This window comes from Microtus oregoni, unplaced genomic scaffold (genome assembly GCF_018167655.1).
Source record: "Microtus oregoni isolate MIOR12 unplaced genomic scaffold, Mior012 000053F_ref0000044, whole genome shotgun sequence".
Classification (NCBI taxonomy): domain Eukaryota; kingdom Metazoa; phylum Chordata; class Mammalia; order Rodentia; family Cricetidae; genus Microtus; species Microtus oregoni.
The window spans coordinates 4,505,086-4,520,266 of NW_024543829.1; the positions used below are offsets into that span (position 1 = coordinate 4,505,086).

The 15,181-nt window shown below is 39.7% G+C and overlaps 1 protein-coding gene across 2 annotated transcripts in view; it reads left to right on the forward strand.

Moving 5' to 3' along the window:
* The window catches only part of Nudcd1 (NudC domain containing 1), a 42,315-nt gene extending 29,817 nt beyond the window's left edge, over positions 1-12,498 (forward strand). For both annotated transcript variants that reach the window (XM_041637483.1, XM_041637484.1), the window contains exons 7-10: positions 1,013-1,157; positions 4,202-4,327; positions 7,191-7,350; positions 10,648-12,498. In XM_041637483.1, coding sequence (XP_041493417.1) covers positions 1,013-1,157; positions 4,202-4,327; positions 7,191-7,350; positions 10,648-10,940 — 724 coding nt within the window. In that variant the 3' untranslated portion in view covers positions 10,941-12,498. The remainder of the gene's footprint in view (positions 1-1,012; positions 1,158-4,201; positions 4,328-7,190; positions 7,351-10,647) is intronic.
* Positions 12,499-15,181: the final 2,683 nt, after the last annotated feature.

The following is a 15,181-nucleotide window of genomic DNA, read 5'->3' on the forward strand; positions in this document are numbered from 1 at the left end:
TGTGCTTGAAGCTGTTCCAGGATGTGAGTTAGTGTGCTTCACATTTATCAGAGATGGCGCATGGAAAAGCTTCCTTACTGTGGAGGCAACACAAGGCCTGCTACCTGGGTTGCCTCTCCTGTCCAAAAGACACAGGCGGCTGCTTCCTCCTCTGCCCGTGGTCTGTCCTTACTCAGCACTTCATTTTCCTGCAGCAGAAGTTTCTCATCACTGGGTCTCTGGCGCGGCCTGCCTAGTGCAATTGAAGTTTCTGTTTAATGGCTTAAATGTGTAGAATTAGATATAAAGCAAGTTATATAGACTGTATTAACATTTTTCTTGTGTTACAAAGTTTCTTTTTAATTCCTACATTTGTTTTCAGTTTTTTAAAAGTTGATGTTTTAAAAATTACCATTGACATTAATTTAACTTGCCCTGTCTTTGATTAAAATTACATGTTAAGGCTCTTAGTTTCTGTTAGTAAATTGTTGGGTCTGTATCTTAAGAGGTTAGTTCTGGGTCATTTGTTGTTGTTGTATATGGTGCACTGCTCATCTATCTGCTGTGTCCCATAGATCCATGCTGCTTGTGCTTTATTACTTGGATTTAGTAGCATGCTATATACCTGCATTCCATTTTCTGTTTTCTCAGTCACTCCAATTCTGTCTTCAGGCCACGTGGAGCTCCATTTCTAGTGGCACTTTCATGTTTAGTTATGAAGTTTAGGTTATTTATCATTGGATTATAGATAAAAGTCAAAGTGAGTGAGATTTTTGGTAAAATACTCTCTAGATACTAGATAGGTAATTTTTACCTCCCTCTCCTCCTCCTTTCTTTCTAGTCTTCCCCTTCACTCTTTTTCCTCTCTCTCTAATTTTAATATGTGCTCTCACTCCTTAGCCTCAAGTAGCCATGAACTCTTGATTCTTTGCTGTTTGAGCCTACTGAGTGCTGGGATACTGTAATGAAATACTGCACCGGTTTAAATGAATAATATTTAATGTAGCATTGTGTTTCTCATTTAATCATTTAGCTTGGAGATTACCTTGATTAAGAAGAATGAAGGTCTGATGTGGCCAGAGCTGGTCGTTGGTGATAAACAGGGGGAACTTATAAGGGACCCAGCCCAGTGTGCTGCAATAGCAGAACGCTTGATGCACCTGACCTCCGACGAACTGGTAAGCAAGTACAGTAGTCTAAGACACTGTCCAAGAATCCAGGAGTATCCTTTTTTTTTTTAAGATTTATTTATTTATTATGTATACAGTGTTCTGTCTGTCTGTATGCGAGCTGGCCAGAAGAGGGCACCAGATCTCATTTACAGATGGTTGTGAGCCACCATGTGGTTGCTGGGAATTGAACTCAGGACCTCTGGAAGAGCAGTCAGTGCTCTTAACCTCTGAGCCATCTCTCCAGCCCCCAGGAGTATCTTTTTTTTTTTTTTTTTTGATTTTTCAAGACAGGGTTTCTCCGTAGCTTTTGGTTCCTGTCCTGGAACTAGCTCTTGTAAACCAGGCTGGCCTCGAATTCACAGAGATCTGCCTGCCTCTGCCTCCCGAGTGCTGGGATTAAAGGCACGCGCCACCACCGACTGGCTTCCCCAGGAGTATCTTATATGAAGATTATGCCACGTCAAACATTAATGTGCCTTTCCTTATGTAAATGCCACCGATAAGTGATTATCAACCTAATTAATGTTTTAATATGGATTGAAACTCTAATATTTATATATTTTACTATGAATATATATACAGAAATGTGAAGGCATATTTTACATGGTGTATGTGTGTAGCTATATTTTGAGATTCCTTAAAAGAATCAACCAATGTTGACAGAAGCAGCAATTACAATTGTGCCATTTATATGCCAATATCCGAGACTTGATTGTATAGTAAATTATTGTAAATAGTGCTGTAATAAACATAAATGTACAGATGTCTCTGCACTACATACGTAAGCAGTGTAGAAATTACTCGAGTTTCCTCACAAAACTAAAAGCAAAACTGCCATGGGTGTGAACTGTACCGCATTCCACACCCAGCAAGTGTGTAAGTCCCTCTTTCCCTACGTCATCACGAGCATACATTGGTGAACAGAATAGTCAAAGCCTAACCAATATAAAACCTAATTTAAAAAAAGGATAAAGTGAGATAAAAATAAAATATGTCAGCCGGGCGGTGGTGGCGCACGCCTTTAATCCCAGCACTCGGGAGGCAGAGGCAGGTGGATCTCTGTGAGTTTGAGACCAGCCTGGTCTACAAGAGCTAGTTCCAGGACAGGCTCCAAAACCACAGAGAAACCCTGTCTCGAAAAACCAAAAAATAAAAAAATAAAAATAATAAAAGAAAAATATGTCTCTCTGTTAGTGTCACCGAGTCCCTGCTTCCCTTTGCTGTCTCATGGAGTTGGAGCTTTGCTCCTTTATAAAGCTAACAGTCAGTGTTCTTATCTTTATGTGTTTTGTGTCTGTGTTTTGTGTCCTTTGCCTTTCTGCGCCTCCTACTTCTTTCTCAAGTCTAGTCTTTAGTTAAGATTTGTGGGGAAGATTGCTCTTTGTTGCTACTTCACCATCTTCTAGCTCAGTAATTGTTTTAATGAATGAACTATTAAGCCGAGGGCTTTTTAAACTTCATGGTTTCAAAGAAGCATTGATATTTATGAGAGAAGTTACTTATGCCCCAGACAGTGTTTTATGAAAAATAGAGACATACAGTATTGTCATATATATCTAACATCAGTAAGCTAGGGAAATGATAGATTGTAAATTGCTCTCTTTTTCCATTTTTGGAAGTTGTCTACCCACTTTTGATACCTAGGTAATGCTTATATCAGAGAGTGGTTAGGGAATTCACCCTCCATCATGGAAGATCATGTAATCTTGCTGTTGTGTATTAGCCGTCTGAGCTTTGACAATTCAATTTAATACAGAGAGTGTTACCTTAAATATCACTTTCTGTTGACTTTAAATTTTTTTCTCTCTTTAATTGCTATGTTTATCTCTCTCCTCTGCTTAGTTTGTTATTTTTCTGCTTTCAAAGTAGTTTAGATAATTAATTTTTAAAATAATCATTTAATGTATACACTTGTGGGTGAATATTTGTCTATATGTCATGTCTATCTCTGACATTATTTGTCTTTTAAAAAGTATTATTTATGTACAACTTAAGGATTATATAATATATCCATTCCCTTATCATTTGTATTATTGTCATATATTTTATTTCTGACTCCGATCCCTCATAATACAGTATTTTTAGCCTTAGTCAGATTTTTGAAGAAGAGCAAAAGTGAGAGAGACAAGTCATTCACTTAGGTGGTCCTCATTTCCCTGCTTTCCATTTGTGTTGACTCAGCCGTCACTTACATTTTTCACTCCTTGAAGAATTTCCCTCAGTGTTGCCTGCAGTGCTGTATATAATCTGGTGATTAATTCTCTCGGCTTTTGTTGGTAGACTTACTTTTCTTGCTTAAGTTCTTTCATTTGCCTTTGTGAGGATTATGATTCAGTGGTAGCACAGCTATTGTTCGTTTTAGAAAGGCTGTATTGTATTTGGCTGAAAGAGCTTTTGTGAGAAGTCAGATATTTGAATCTTTGTTCAGCCATGCAAAATAGTTTCTTCTGACTGCTGTTAGTGTTTTTCTTTATCACTGCTTTTCAGCAGTCGTATTATTGTGACTTTCAGTACTCTAATGTTTTTAAACATACCGTGATTTGTGATGTGCTGTAGTGTTTAGTGTTCTGTCTTTATATTCATGCATTGGCTAATCACCTATCTCATGTTTGGTTTTCTATTCTCACTTTGCATTTTCATATGGAAAAAATTCACTAGCTCCTTTTTTTCTGTCTTCCATATCTCAACATGCCCAGTTTTCTTTTCGTCTTTGAGTATATAAAATATAATTACAGTACCTAAGTGTTTTTGTTGTTGCTGGCTGGTTGACTGGTTGGTTGGTTGATTGGTTTTAGTGTCTTGGTACAGGATGCAGGTCCAGCCTAAACCAGTCTCTCTGTGTACCCAGACTGGCTTTGAAGTCATGATGCTTGGTCCTTCTGTCTCCAGCATTTGAGTCATGGGTTCATAGGCCTGAGACACTGTGTCCAGATGACCAAAGCTGCCATTTTGACATCTTTTTTAGGATGAATAAATTATTTCTTATTGTTTGATTTTTACTTGTTTTTTAATTATTTTATTTATTTATTTATTTATTTTTTTGGCTTAAGAATCCAAATCCAGATAAAGAGAAACCTCCATGTAATGCTCAGGAATTAGAAGAATGTGATATTTTCTTTGAAGAGAGCTCCAGTTTATGCAGATTTGATGGCAATACATTAAAAACAACCCATGTGGTAAGTTCTTGATAATAGGAATTCTAAAAAGCTGTGGATAATAAATAGAAGGTTGGCAGATAAAAATTGAACGAAATACATGTTTTGCAAAAATAGTTTGGTTGAAAGGTATTGGATGTGATAAATAGCATAGGCACATTCTGCAATGCCAGGGTATGGTACATCATGTATGGGGGAGGGGGCTGCAATTCAGTCCGTAGCTCAAATCTTAGCAGTTGCCAAGTTTTTGCCACCATATTTTTCCTCTGTTCTTCCTTTCTTCTTCTGGCTGTAGAGTTTAAGAATGAACTGCATTTATTGTTCCTTTGCCTACTTGATGTAGGCACTAAAGATGAAGGCATTCTTTTAGTGTAGCCAGAATACCATTAAGGAAATTTAATATTGATAGAATAGTCTCACTGTAAAGCTGATGCTCAGATTGCACTGTCTGTTCCAGTGATGTGCTTTCTAGCAGCGTTCGGCCGTAACTCCCCAACTCAGCCCATGCAGCACTACATTTGGGTGTAGTGTCGCTTTCTCCTTCACTTTCGAACAGCCAATTACAAATTTCGGCATAGAATTCATTTGTGTAATTCATTCAGTATGTTTATATTTTTTATAAGAATACTTTGGTCAAATTTGATGACAGTTATGATTTATTAAACATCAAATATGATCAGTTTTGAAATGGGATCATGATAAGTATTCCAGGAACAGGTGATGACTGCACGGTGTATTGGGGGATAAGAAGAATGTGTAAGAGGACGAGAGGAGTCAGTAAAGGCAGACTGGAATACACTTTGATATACCATATAGCACAAGTATAGGTGAAGTAAACGGAAGAAGAGAACGGAGAACAAGCTAATGAGAACAAGGGACTCACCTCTTGTTTGCGTGGTTGATCTCTTAGTTAAGCTTCCAGTTGGTGCTGCTCTCCAGTCATGCATAGGAGACTCCGGGATGAGTTAGTTCTGTCCTTAGGAATGGTAATACTCTCTTCACAGTAAACACATTTTTATGTAGATTCTATTGTAGCCTTCCTGTAGCTCAGTTAGGTTTGTCCTTCTGGGAAAGCCCTCAGTAATCCAGAGGAAAATGATGGATGTGAGGAAAGAGCTGAAGCAGTGCTGGGTCCTCTGCGGCTTTTGTAACAGCCATTTGCCAGTGGAATTTTGAAAATAAGTCTCACTTAGCCACTGACAGTCCAGAGCAAAGGGAAGGAAGAAATAAACAGTGGCGAAAGCACAGCAGCCATTTCCTTGCTGCAGAGAGAGCTCTGAGACTCTCTAAATGCCCGCTCCTGGGTGTTGTTCTCATGAGCGGGCAGCTTTGTAGGTTGCCCTGGTGAACCATTGAATCCTCACGCTACAGCCTTCGCAGCTTTCCTTAGCCTCAAGCGTCCTAACCAACATCTCATTCTTCACTGGACTGTAGAATTTATGGACTCACGTCAGCATATATCATACACTGGGCCTCTCAGCCCTGACCCTAACCTTACTATCTACATTTGATATTATTTCTGCTGATATTTAAACCTCCAATAATAAAATGGTTGATGAAGAATATGGCTGCAAGCTGGCGCTGTTAAAGAAATTTCCCTGTGAGTGAGATCCAACTGTGAGTCTCAAATTAGTGAAATGGAGTTCCTGAAGTATCAGTATTACAGTAACAGCTGCTAACAATATTATTGATAGTAACAGTAACATGATTCAGGAACACAGTGGAGCTATTGATAAGTAGATCTGAGGCCTTATCTGATAATGTGATTTTTTTTTCCCTTGTAGCATAGAAGCAATTACTCAAAATCTCAAGGCACTACTTTCAACTATTGCATGAAGATAACAACAGCCTCTTGAGCTATGCAGATTAGTACTTAAAACATGCCTGGCATATAGAATGTGCTCCTAAGTTGTAGTGGCTGCTAATTATTCTTGGTATTATTTACAAGTTAACACTAGGCAAGTTTAATGTTTGTGTTCTGTGATTTAGCACTCTTGTTTTTCAGTTGGTACTTCCTGTCAAATGTTAAACTGACTACTGACACTGAGGGGTGGATAGTGAAAGGACACCCAAGACCAACTTCTCCGCACAAAGAAGAGTTCTTTGGCCCAGAGGGACAGAGGGCAGGGAATAAGAGACAAAGACAGGAAATAGAGGATGAGGGAGAAGGGGAAGGGGACAAAGGACTGCCTTTGAATAGAGAGGAGGCAGATGCATAGGAGAATGGCTGTTGGTTAAGGTAAAGGGGGAAATCCACATTAGGATGAGGTGTTAATTGTGTGAGCCAAAGGGGGATTTTAATTGTTGGATTTCCATACTTGGTAACTGGAACTTGGTGGTCAGCCTCAGGAGAGGGAAGTGGCCAAATAAGGGAATAGACCTTGGGGGCTAGCTTCAGGAATGTAATGTAATACTTTTTAGTAAGGCGAGGAAATAGGAGAGGAGAGGGGCGAGGCCTGCCAGAGCCACATGTTCTAGTGGGCTAATATCCCTTCAGATGGCATAATGGTTAAGAACAGAGAGTCCGGGTCCAAATTTCTTGTCGGTAGCTTCAGCGCATCCTGACCTTGGACAAGTTAAGTGCCCCACATCATTGCTTCTGTCAGCTTTAAAATGAGTGTAACAGAGACATTCCTTTCAGGATCTCTATGAGGAATCAATCCAGAAACCAGGTCCTCAGAGTTTAGAGCAAGCAAAACATGGTGGCTGGTACACGTGTGAAATACTGGGCTGGGGCAGGACTGCCAAGTACGAGGCAGCCTGAGCTGCGGACTTAGACCTTGTCTTAGGAAGAATGGAGGAGGAAAAGTTGGTTTCAAAACAGTTATGTCTTATGTCCGTTTTCACTACTAACTTTTGAATAAATTGATTTTGATCCCTTTAGGTGAATCTTGGCAGCAACCAGTATCTGTTCTCAGTCACCGTGGATCCTAAAGAAATGCCCTGTTTCTGTCTGCGCCATGACGTCGATGCCCTCCTCTGGCAGCCACACTGCAGCCAGCAGGATGACATGTGGGAGCACATCGCCACCTTCAATGCCCTAGGTAGAGAGAGCCTGCTCCTCAGGAGGGTTCCAGTCCACCCTAGGTAGAAAGCCTGCTCCTCAGGAGGGTTCCAGGCCGCCCTAGGTAGAAAGCCTGCTCCTCAGGAGGGTTCCAGTCCACCCTAGGTAGAAAGCCTGCTCCTCAGGAGGGTTCCAGGCCACCCTAGGTAGAAAGCCTGCTCCTCAGGAGGGTTCCAGGCCACCCTAGGTAGAAAGCCTGCTCCTCAGGAGGGTTCCAGGCCACCCTAGGTAGAGAGCCTGCTCCTCAGGAGGGTTCCAGTCCACCCTAGGTAGAAAGCCTGCTCCTCAGGAGGGTTCCAGGCCGCCCTAGCAGTCGTTGTCTCAGATGAAAGCTGCTCTGTTTCATTTGAGCCAGGCCTGCTAGTTAATTGGTTCATGCTGCAGTTTGGGTGTCTGTGTTCTGTTGAGCAGGGTTAAAGTGTTAAAATACAAAGATGAACCTGTTATTACAGTTGCATGGAAGATAACACAGAATGGACATGGAAGTGGCAATATAACCATTTGAATCTTTCTAATGAGTTGAATTAAATACGAACTTAAAATACATTATCATCAGGGTCTTTGACCTTGCAGTACATGCAACTTGTTTAAGTATCTTCAGAGTAATCTTCTAAAACGTTATACAGCTGCTGTATAGGGATGTACATTTTTAATGAGAAGACATACTTCTTTGAACTTAAGTGCTAAAGAAGCCAGACCTGGTGGTACAAACCTACATTCCCACCATCTGGATGGATGAGGCAGGAGTGTGTTACCAGCCAGTTATATAGCAAGAGTCTGACTCAAAATCCAAACCACAGTGAAAACAAGAGGAAGTAGTAACTATAGACTACACTTTGATTGGTTTTTATGTTGAAATATACCCATATTATGTGGGAGGTCTGCTATATGAATTAGCTACAATTATTACTTTATTGGACACTTACTTTAAACTGGCAGCATAAATGTAAAAGTGCGGGTTTTAAAGCCTATGTTTGTAGAACTTTAATTGATGAGGAATTTATCACCTAGCACATATGACTAGACGGCTTCACTTGGACTCTAAGTGGATTTGTATGTCTTGCAATAGTTTGGGAGGTTTGATGGATTAATTAACGGCTCTACTGTAATTCCTATTTTGTAATTATCTTTTTCCTTCAGGAAAAGGAAAGTTCTTCCAGGTCACTTTTAGATGCTTAGAGTCTTCATTGCATGGCAACACCCTCCTGCAGATGACTTCTGCTGTGCTTGATCCTAACTTAAATCAATTCTCTAGTAGCTAGGACTCTTGAGTTCTTATGGACACTACTATCAAAGTTGCCTGTACAGTTTATGTTCATCTACTCAAATAGATCCCTGTATCTTCACTTTTCCCTCTTTGCATCCTACGTCATGTTTTAAAAGCAGTATTGACCTGTTGCGTCTCATGACTTACTCAGTTCATGTGTATATGTAAACCCATGTAAAGAATATGAATATATGTTTGCGTTTAAATCTAGTTTGCATCTGAGAAAAACTGCTATTTTGTCTCTTCCCTTTTCCTTCCTTCTTCACTTCCCACTTCCTTTAGAACCATTCTTCTCCCTACATTGTCATCTGCCTGATCAACCTTTCTATCCCTTGCTGTGTTTATAGATGACAGAATTTTGTTTTTTCTGGTAGCTAAAACACCGTATTTTGGGAGTGTGTGTATAACATTTTCTTTATGCATTCATTTGTTGGGTATCTAAGCTAATTCTATATTTTCACTTCGGTGAATAGTGTTGTAATAAACATGGGCACTAACTGGTTTCTGCCATTAGATGACCCTATAACTGGATCATACGGTAGTTCTGTCTTTCAGGCTGTGCTGACTTCCATAGTCTGCACCAGCGTACACTCCCATCTGCTCTTCTTTGCCCACATTCTCCTCGACATTGATTGTCCTTTGTTCTCGTAACAACAGCTATACTGCCTACTCTCCAGTAGAATCTCAGAGGAGACCTAATTTGAATTTCCACAGTAAAGATGCTGAACATTCTTTATATGTTTACTGGACATTTGTGCTTCAACTTTTGGGAACTGCCAGTTCATTTCATCACCCATTTATACACTGAATTGTTTGGGATTGGGATAATTTGTGACCTCTTTGTATCTTCTGGGTACAAGTCATCTCTGTGGTGCACAGGCAGCTTCTATCCTCTGTGACAATCAGTTGTTCCCTTGTATCTTCTGGGTACAAGTCATCTCTGCAGTGCACAGGCAGCTTCGATACTCTGTGACAATTAGTTGTTCCCTTGCCATGCATTACCTCTTTAACCCGTGTGACCAAATGGCGTCTTTTGTTTTATTTTTGGAGCTATTGTAGTCCTTCCCAGAAATTCCTTGCTTTTTTATTAATTGTTATTTACATCTTTTTTTTTTTTTTTTTTACTAATTTCAGAATTACAGGTCTTAAAGTTTTTGGTCCACTTTGAGTTGATTCTTCAAACTGAGACTAGTCTCCTTCTTTTCCCTGTGGATACCGTTTCCCAGTATTCTTGTCTCAGAGGCTGTAGGATGCTAACGCCTGCTGGGGGCACCTCTGTTGTCGGCTGTGCTGTCGCCTTGGCTGTGTTTATTTATACCATTCTGGTGGTCTGTGTGTCTGTTGTTGTGTCTGTATTATGTATGCTGCTTTTGTCTTGTGGCTCTGTAGATCTGTAAGTATTGTCGTAACCTCTAGCCATTATTTTCTGCATAGGATTTCTTTGTCTATTTAGTGTCCTTTGTGTTCCCTTATGAATATTAGGATTGTTTTTCTGTTTCTGTAAAGAATGTCATTATAATTTGATGAGGATCTTTTTTAAACTTTCAATTTCACTAATGTAGCCATTTTTGAGCACTACTTTTGCCAACCCAAGGGCATGGGAGCTCTTCCCATCATCTAGTGTTTTCTTCATTTGCTTAAAAAAGTTTTTTAAGACATCATTTTAGGTTTTGTATTTTTGACCTAGGCATTTAAATTTTTATGTGTTTTGGTATTTAAGATTTCAAATTCTTATTTTTTTATCTCATGGAAATTAAATGGGACTGTATTATGCTTTGTTGAAGAGAAACCCTGTTTTGTTTCTTAGTAATTAAAGTTGTATTTTTGCACTTTTAGAAGAAACTGTGGCTTAGAATAATGATGCTGAATTCATTTATTGTTGACTATGGTATATGTTTTACTGAAAGACTTAAGTTTGTGATGGTTACTGTGAAATAGTAAGCCTTAAATCCTGACTTTTCTCCCTTTATTTTAACATATCAGTTTTTTTTCCCCTTATGTTTTTGGCAGGTTATGTCCAAGCATCAAAGAGAGACAAGAAATTTTTTGCCTGTTCTCCAAACTCCTCCTATGCAGCCCTCTGTGAGTGCCTTCGCCGAGTGTTCATCTATCGGCAGCCTGCTCCCATGTCCACTGTGCTCTACAACAGGAAGGAAGGCAGGCACGTAGGCCAGGTTGCTAAGCAGCAAGTAGCAAGCCTAGAAACCAATGATCCTATTTTAGGCTTTCAGGCAACAAACGAGAGATTATTTGTTCTCACTACCAAAAACCTCTTTTTAATAAAAGTAAATACAGAGAATTAATCCTCCAATATTTGGTTGAAATCAAGTATACAGTGGTACCTGGAGGGCTAGACAGTTGTCCTGTAACTTGTTAGGTTTTACTGTGTTAACTACAAACATCCTTTATGAAGTTTTATTTTTAAAGGATATTGGAAATGTATTCAAGAGATTATGAATCTGTAAAAGCTATGTGATAGATGAAGCTACAGATTTAGAGAAATTGGCTTCTGTAAAAAATGAAGATATTGGCAAATATAGTTATTTTTTAAAACCTGGTGATTAAATCTCATCTTTTATATGAAAAAATATGAATTCATTGTTTAAAAATAAAACTATTTATCATGTACCTAGTTCATTGTTTAGATTGGTATAGTCACTATAGAATGTGTGGGTAGCAGTCAAACACTGAGTATTATAAGGTATTTTAACAGGTTGAAAACTACAGAAAAATTGTTGTAAGTCTAGAGTTGTAAGAGTACAGCAGTTTTGATGTTTGCTTATAAACCTTAATTATTTTCATAGTAAGCATAGATTTGCTTATGTAAGCATAGGTTTGCTCTACTATATCAGAGAAGCATTTTCCATTATTGCATAACCAAATACCACAAAATTCAGGTGTTTAAGAGATTATTCCAGCTCCTGGGAAGCTAAGGCTGGAGAAATACCAGTTCAAGGCCAGCCTGGGCCACATATCAAGACCTTGTCTCAAAAAAGAAAAGCAACTCAAGCTTTATGGTTTTTCATGGTTCTGTGAATTGGGTCTTCATGTTCTAGATGGTCTCTTGTCTCTAGTAGGCTGGCTGTGCGTCCTGCCATGACAGAGAACACATTCTAAGAGCAAACCCCAGGGTGCAAGGGTTTGCCAAGCTTGGATTTTCATGATTGCTAAAGCACATGGACAGTGTGACTCACACGACCGACAGACAGCAGAGCTGTGGTGCTTTGGGGCCACTGAGGTGACAGACACATAGGACAGATTCTAATACAGTTGTCTTACTAAGAGCTCCTTACTTTCTCACAGTTTATTTATTTCCACATTAATTTTCTTCTTCACAAATATTTGTGGCTCAGAATTATTCTCCAAACTTCTTTCAATTTGTATTTATTGTGGATTTGTTTTGTTTTATTTTTACATTATTTTTAGAGTTCATATTTTATTAATGTCTTTAAAAATTTAATTAAAGAGAAAGAAAATAAAGGATCATAAGATAGAAAATATTTGTATGAATATATGTTTTGCCTATCTGGAACAAACATGGGACCGAAGTCAATTTAAAGAAGTTTCTGGTCTAAGGAGATGGCTCTGTCAGTAAAGTGATTGCAGCATAAGCATAAAGACCCGAGTTTTAGATTCCTGCTCCTCACATTAGAAAAAGAAAAGAAAAACAAGTGGGCACAGCTGTATGCATCTATAATCCCGACACACTTGCTAGGCAGAGACAAGCGCATTCTTGCTGGGCACACAGTCTAGCCAGATCAGCTGAACTCCAGGTTCAGATGAGCAAAGCTCCTCATGTCAACATTTGAACATTTGTCCTCCACAAGCATGCATACACACATGCGCATAGACTCATAAACATGAGAGAGAGACAGAGAGGGAGGGAGGGAGGGAGGGAGGGGTAGAGTTTTAGCCAGTATTTGACTGGGTAGTTTCAGTTAGGTGTAACTTTGTTGTTGCTGTGGCTAAGTTCAATTTTTGAGACAGTTCTTACTGTAGCCCAGGCTGGCCTGGAACTCATGGTCATCCTTTTCTTACTTCAGTCTTCTAAGGGCATGGACCACAACATCTAGTTTGACTGAATTTAAAGTTTAGTGTGTGTAAATTCTTGCATTTGTTCCCCAGCATAGTGAGTGAGAATAAGAAAGGAAGGAGCAAAGCAATGAAGGCAGGCCATCTTGAGAGACAAAAGAGGAAAGAAGATTACACATCTAAATTCTTCATTGCTCAGTGGTAGAGCTACTATCTAGGAGTAGTAAGATTACTGCCCAGGAGTAATAAGATTAAAGATCACTGCAATTGGGCCCTTTTATAATCATCATGTTAAACAAGGAATGCAAGCTGTGGAACCCTGATTAGTAGCCAAAAGAATGGGCTCTGAGATCCCAGTGGAACTGTTGAAAAGATGCTAAGGTTACTATTTGTGAGGGTTTCTAACAAAAAAACAAAGATGACCTGTTCTCTTCCCTTAAGAGTTAATTCAGATGAGCCTGTCAGTCACTGGGCCCAGGAAGAAAAGGCCCAGAAAGGAATTCTAGGGACTCAACGAAGTAATACAAAGCACACCTAAGAATGTAGGTCAGTACAATGGTCTTTCTGACCATTGCTCCCTTTCACCTTGAGGTTCCCCCATGATGCCCAATCCCACCACCCCCATCCCCCAGTGGCCGCTCAGGCCATTGCCCTCCTCGTTGTCAACAATGACTCTTTACCTTCTAATAAACTCTGCCTGTCTTATACACTGCATGGTGTGTTTCGTCTGAATTCTTTCAGCAGAGATCCCAAAGACTGGCAAGACCAGAGTGAAATACCGCAACACTGTTGAAGGCGCTGTGTTTGATGCCCAGGAAAGTGAGGGACTCAGCTCTTCCTCGGAATGCAGTTTCCAGAGGGAAGTTTAAATGGCCACAGATTATTACAGAACAGTCCTTTCCCATATAGAATAGAGATGTATCGTTCAGATAGAGAAATTTCTGAACATTTTCAGGATTAAAAGATTTCTTTTATCTTTCCTTCTTGGTATCAAAGACGGTTCTTTCATTTTGTTTTTATATAAATATGTATCTTTGAGGAGTTGCTAAACTGGAAATGAAATAAAAAATCTTATCCATAAACAAATGGAAATAAGATATGGAGGGTATAGTTACACACACACACACACACACACACACACACACACACACACACACAGGCCTCTTCTGAGTGCAAATAGGAACACCTGACCTACAGTAACTTGGCTGAAAAGAAGCCATAGAGATTCACATTAGCAGGAAGTCCAAAACCAGAGCTGAGCATTGGTAGTAGGTAGCACCAGTATACCATCGCAGCCCATTTTCTCTACGGCCACTAAGCTCCATCTCTCAGTTGGCTGTGTAGTGTGAAAAGTTTTTGCCTAACTGCAGCGATCAATACAAGTCTTTAAACCTCATCACTGTCGTATCCAATCAATGTCTGTTGCAAAGATGGTAGCAAATGCTTATTGTGAACAATTGGTTTAAGGGGGTCAAGTGCTCACTGGAGCAGAAAACAGTCACCAGGGACCTTGCAACTGGCTTCTCCTTTGCGATATTCTCCACACTGGTGCCAAGACCGGATCCAGTAACATACAAATACATAGAATTGGAAGTGATAGTGCGGCTTCCAGTACGAAGGAGGGTGGATGCTGATGCTCAAAATACAAGAAATGAGTATTGAGAAGCCATGGCTTTATAAGAAAAGTTAATAAAAATGGAACTGTAGCAAAATAAGGATTATATGGAGAATTTTGATAATTTTCAATCCCTAATTTAAACCTTATCACAGTATTACTAAAGGATTGACTGAAATTCAGAAGAAAGATGTAATTCTATAAAGCTGGCTTTTCAGACAGGGAGCTAGTAAACCGCATACGCACAGCCCCAGGTGCTGCCTGGAATATGCCCCTCCATTCCAGCCACAGGCATCAGACTCCTGGATTGCACTGTGCCCAGGGGTTGAAATGTCAGCCGACTTGACTTACGGACATTACTGCTCTGCTAATACAATCTTTCTGCCGTGTCCTGTGTCCCCTGTTCTTTCTCAGACTTCAGTGTCCCATTTAAGCTCCTACTTGTTACACCTTGCTTGGGACACTGATGGACAGCTACCTAAATCCCTGAATCTTCTCCTGAACTTCAATTATGAATTCCTCTTCCCAAAGACAATCTTTTTTTTAATCTTTGTGGCATCATTTGAACTGGTTAACATACAATAAGCTGCACAATTAAATTATGAAATATATGTTGATCTAACATTCCTTTTTTTGCCATATAATCCCTAAATCTATAGCTCTGTTTTTGTTGAAGTTAAACATGTTCATCTCTTAAAAACGCTCCCTGCTGAGGGCTCCTTGCAGTCACCTGTAGATGACTTCTGAGCTTGTTCTTAACTTTAACCAGGCTCAGGCTCCCTTCCTGGTAAATGCATGCCTGCCCCTGATTTTAACCAGGTTCACTTTGCTCTTCTTGCCTGAATGGTACATTTTCCACATAATCTGCTCTGCTTCCATCTCAGACTGAATCCATTT